The sequence below is a fragment of the Cebus imitator genome, unplaced genomic scaffold, assembly GCF_001604975.1.
Source record: "Cebus imitator isolate Cc_AM_T3 unplaced genomic scaffold, Cebus_imitator-1.0 Scaffold8, whole genome shotgun sequence".
NCBI lineage: Eukaryota > Metazoa > Chordata > Mammalia > Primates > Cebidae > Cebus > Cebus imitator.
The window spans coordinates 10171752-10176855 of record NW_016107323.1 but is presented as its reverse complement, the minus strand read 5'-3'; the positions used below and the strand labels follow the sequence as shown (position 1 = coordinate 10176855).

The 5104-nt window shown below is 53.5% G+C and overlaps 1 protein-coding gene across 2 annotated transcripts in view; it reads left to right on the top strand.

The window, feature by feature from the left end:
• Positions 1–5104, top strand: part of RASAL1 (RAS protein activator like 1) — a 34567-nt gene that overhangs the window by 25127 nt on the left and 4336 nt on the right. Inside the window, exons 15-19 of one of the 2 annotated variants that reach the window (XM_017543142.2) lie at positions 670–810; positions 1689–1833; positions 3046–3218; positions 4387–4524; positions 4604–4739. In XM_017543142.2, coding sequence (XP_017398631.1) covers positions 670–810; positions 1689–1833; positions 3046–3218; positions 4387–4524; positions 4604–4739 — 733 coding nt within the window. The remainder of the gene's footprint in view (positions 1–669; positions 811–1688; positions 1834–3045; positions 3219–4386; positions 4525–4603; positions 4740–5104) is intronic. The other variant, XM_017543148.2, reaches the window with a different exon arrangement.

The window sequence follows — 5104 nt, the reverse complement described above, 5'->3', positions numbered from 1 at the left end:
CAGTAAGCAGAGATCGTGCCACTGCACTCTAGCCTCAGTGACAGAGCATGACTCTGCCTCAAAAAAAAAAAAAAGAATAAAAAGAAAAAAAAAATCAAAGTCCAACTCCTGGCTCTGCCACTTATGGCTGTGTGGCCTTAGGCGAGGAAACTTCCCTCTCTGGGCCTCAGTTGCCTCTGCTGTAAAATGGAGATGTAATGCTTCCTGGGGTGAGTATTACATAAACAAATGTATAAAGAGGTACCTGTCCTGCTGCTATTATCATAAATCCCAGATCTGGGTTTGAATCCTGATTTTGCCACTCATTAGCTGTGTGACCCTGAGCAAATCACTTGATGTCTCTGAGCTTCTGCTTCTTCATCTGTAAAATGGGAGTCATGATGGTGCCTCCCTCATAGGGCTGTGCTCTTGGCATAGTGCTTGGCACAAAGGCAATTCTGAGGACATTTGGCCAAATTTGCTTTTGTAGAATTGGTTTTGTTATTCCATTTTCCAGGTGGGAAAATTGAGGCCCAGAGAGGAAAAACTTCCTTGGCTGGCCAGTGGGGCTTCCTGGTCAATTTACTATCCCATTTCTCTTTGCACCACAAATTTCTAGTGCTTGCTACCTCAGTTTACCTGGCTGGGCAGTGGGTTTGGGGGGCTCCTCTTACCTGTTGCTCCTCCCAGCAGGACGTGAAGTACCTGGCCATCAGTGGCTTTCTCTTCTTGCGATTCTTTGCACCAGCCATCCTTACCCCGAAGCTGTTTCACCTGCGGGACCAACATGCAGACCCCCAGACGAGCCGCTCACTGCTGTTGCTTGCCAAGGTGCCAGCTGTGAGGTTCCCCCATCCCCCATACTCTTAGCCAGGGATAAAGCATGGTAGGAACAGAGCTGGGAGGCCAGACCCGCGGAAGACCCAAAGAACACCCAAAGAAACCCATGTCTGAAACACCACCACTAGGATTCCATTCCAAGGGTGAAGCCAGTCATTATGACTCCAGTTTCCTCTTTGGAAATGAAAACCCAACCCTTCCAGGAGGAGAGTGGAAAGCAGGCTAGCAGTCATTCACACCTGGGTATGAGTTAGATCATCTTTTGCAAAGGGGCAACAACTTGAGATTCTGCTGGGCTCCTGGTGTGCATGGAGCATTCCATGGTAGGACTGAGCAGTCCTGGCTGGGGGAGGGTCTGGGCTTGGGAGGGAACAGAATAAGGTCACTGGAGGGTGCAGATTCCAAAAAGAGGAAGGCGAAACAGATATCACCCAAGGCAGTCATTGATATGAATCTTCTTATTTATTTATGTATTTCTTTGAGACAAGTCTTGCTCTGTCACCCAGGCTGGAGTGCAGCGGCATGATCTTGGCTCACTGCAACCTCCACCTCCTGGGTGGAAGCGATCCTCCCACCTCAGCTTCTGGAGTAGCTGGATTTATAGGCGTGCACCACCATGACTGGCTAATTTTTGCATTTTTAGTAGAGATGGGGTATCACCATGTTGGCCAGGCTGGTCTTGAACTCCTGACCTCAAGTGATCCACTTACCACAGCCTCCCAAAGTGCTGGGATTATAGGTGTGAGCCACCATGCTTGTCAATATAAGTCTTCCTTTTACTGAGCACTAATTTGGGAGCCAGGAGTCCACAGAGGGCCCTCCCCTCTGCCGTGACCTTGGCCCTGGCATCCCCCGATTCTTTGCTCCAGGCTGTGCAGAGCATCGGAAACCTGGGCCAGCAGCTGGGCCAGGGCAAGGAACTGTGGATGGCCCCCCTGCACCCCTTCCTGCTGCAGAGCATCTCACGTGTCAGAGACTTCCTGGACCAGCTGGTGGATGTGGATGGGGATGAGGGTGAGTTCCTCTGGTCCTGCCACACCTGGCTTCTCAACCCAGTTGGGACACCACTCAGGGATGCCCCTTTCCCCCAACCAGCTCCTCAGCACTGAAAATGTGAATCTGTGGGTCAGTCAGTCAGTCAACTAACATTTCCTGACACCTACTGTGCTAGGTCCCAGAGATGAACAGAGCGCAGAGCCCAGGTGCTGTCCTCCAGGCCATCCCAGCCAACGTGGGGATGTGGTTGTGGGCGGGATCGTGGCAGGGTGTGCATGCAATCGACAAACATCTGTTAAGCGCTTACTATGTAATAGGCATATTTCTAGGTGCTGGGGATACAGCAGTGAACAAGACAGAAAAAATCTCATCTCATAGAGGTTTTATTTTGTTGGGGACCACAGGCTGTCAGCAAAATGAATAAGCAACTTATGTGCGTTGTTAGAGAGCTGTAAGTGCTAAGGAGGGAAAATCAAGGAGGAAAGATGGGACCTGAAAGGGAACAGGTAGAGAGCCGTGAGGATCCCAGGAAGAGTGTGCCAGGCAGTGCACAGCATGTGCAAGGGCCCTGAGGTAGGACAGAGAGCAGCAGTGAGGACACCTGTGAAGAAGAGTGAATTGAAGCAGAGGGGAGGCAAAGAGGCGAGGCCAGAGAGGTGAGGGGGCCTCATAGGCATCGGGAAGGATTTCAGCTTTGACTTGCAGTGAAACAGAACCACAAGATGATTTGTAGCAGAAAAGTTGTGGTTGAGTCCATGCCAAATGTGGGGGCCAGGTCATCACCTAGTTGGGTCCTAGTCCCATGGGAGCAACCTGTCAGAATGTAGAGCCTGACTGTGGCACGGTGGGGTCCCTGTGGTGCTGGGGTGGGGTGGTGGGGCTGTGTCCTGGCTCCCTGGGCATGGTTAGATGCAGGGCACTGCCTGGATGCGACCCCGTAGGGTATGGCTGCTCCTGCAGGAGGGCGAGACCAGCATGGCCAACATGGTGAAACTCTGTCTGCAGATTTCTCTGGCTGGAGAGGTCTTCAGGGGCTACTCTGACCACTTCCTCCTCCCGGCTTCCATGATTGCATTCCCTATTGAGGGAGTGGAGTCAGAAGTCATCCTGCCTCTAAGGGAGCAGAGAACAATGTGCATCCATTGAGGCCCTCCCTGGGCATGCTAGTGGAGCAGGGTGAGCCCGAAGAGGGCAGGCTCACTGTCCACCGTCTCTTCTCCCATTTCCCAGGGGCTGCTGTCCCAGCCAGGGCCCTGGTCCCGCCCTCAGCGATTGTTCGAGAAGGCTATCTGCTGAAGCGCAAGGAGGAGCCCGCCGGCCTGGCCACCCGCTTCGCCTTCAAGAAGCGCTATGTCTGGCTCAGCGGGGAGACCCTCTCCTTCTCCAAGAGTCCTGAGTGGCAGGTGGGATTCTAGTCCACTATGGAGGGGCTTTCAGGGGTGGCCTTTTTCAGGGTGCTGCCTCTTTGTACCCACCAGGATCTAGGTCACATGCTAGACGGATTGTAAATTTTGGATGTGTTCACTAGGAACATGTGCAGACATTCAGGCACATCCATCCAAGCATTCATTCACCTGTTCATTCATTCATTCAGCAAATATTTATTGAGTGCCTACTATGTGCCAGTGTCCTAGGCACTGGAGATACAGGAGTGAACAAGACAGGTGGAAACCCTGTGCTTGTGGGGCTGGCGTTCGTGACTAGAATGCCCCGAGACCCGTGCTGGAATCTCCCGCACAGGGAGCTTAGTGCACAGCAGTAGATGGTCACAGCTAACATTAGGAAGGGAGCCCATGCCGACTCTGTCAATTTTATGAGATCAGCGGAGATTCTAGGGGTCCACTCTCTGGGTTCTGATTTTGGGTCCACCCGATGAGTGACCTTGGAAGGGTCATCTATCTTCCTGTGCCTCAGTTTTCTCATCTGAAGGCTGGGGAGAATAATCGAACCAACCCCAGAAGTTTGCTGTGATCATTAAATAAGTTGATCAATGTTAAATGCTTAGAACTGGTCCCAAGCGCCATAGAAGTGGTAGCTACTATTAGGAAGGAAACCGATGCAGATGCCGAGAGAAGTCACTTAGAAAGGTGGTGGCGCCAGGGGCTCACGCCTGTAATCCCAGCACTTTGGGAGGCTGAGGTGGGCGGATCACCTGGGGCCAGGAGTGTGAGACCAGCCTGGTCTACATGGTGAAACCCGGTCTCTACTAAAAATACAAAAATTAGCTGGGCGTGGTGGTGCATGCCTGTAATCCCAGCTACTTGGGAGGCTGAGGCAGGAGAATCGCTTGAACCTGGGAGGTGGAGGTAGCAGTGAGCCATGATCGTGCCACTGCACTCCAGCCTCGGCAGAGAGAGACCCACTCAATTAAAAAAAAAAAAAAAATGGATAGGGCAGGACTCGTGAACAGCCCACCTGGATGGATGGAGGGGCACACACAGCACAGACTTACTGGGTGGAATGTCCCGCCTCTGGGAACTGAGTTCACCTGCCTCACACAACCAGACGGAAGCTGTCCCCACCCCGGCCCTAGACCCCAGCGCATCCCGCAGCGACAATCCTCTTCCCCAGACGCGCCACTCCATCCCGGTGTCGCACATCCGCGCCGTGGAGCGCGTGGACGAGGGCGCCTTCCAACTGCCCCACGTGATGCAGGTGGTGACGCAGGACGGCGCGGGGGCGCTGCACACCACCTACCTCCAGTGCAAGGTAAGGCCCCGCAGAGACTGGGAGCTGGGGCGTCCCTCGGTTCCCACCCCGCCCCCTGATCGCCTCCCACCCGCTGCAGAATGTGAACGAGCTCAACCAGTGGCTCTCGGCCTTGCGCAAGGCCAGCGCCCCCAACCCGGACAAACTGGCCGCCTGCCACCCCGGTGCCTTCCGCAGCGCGCGCTGGACCTGCTGCCTCCAGGCTGAGCGCTCAGGTGAGGGGACAGGGCGGACTGCAGGCTCCGCCCTTCTCACCCGTCAATCAGCGGGTGTCCCACCTCCGCCCGGGCTGGCCGTGCAACTTTGGGCAAGTTACTCAACCTCTCTATGCCTCAGTCTCCTCAACTGTGAAATGGGGTTAATGACAGTGCCTACCTACCTCATGGAGTTGTGAGGATTAAATGGCTAGGTTTGCACAAAGCGCATAGGACGGTACTTGGCCCATTCGGCGTATTTTTAAAGTACTCACTAGGTGCCAGCATCCAGTGGTGCCCAGACATCACGTAGCTTGTTCTCAAGAAAGATGGATGCATAACCTCCAATTTTTTTTTTTTTTTTTTTTTTTTTTTTTTTTTTTTTT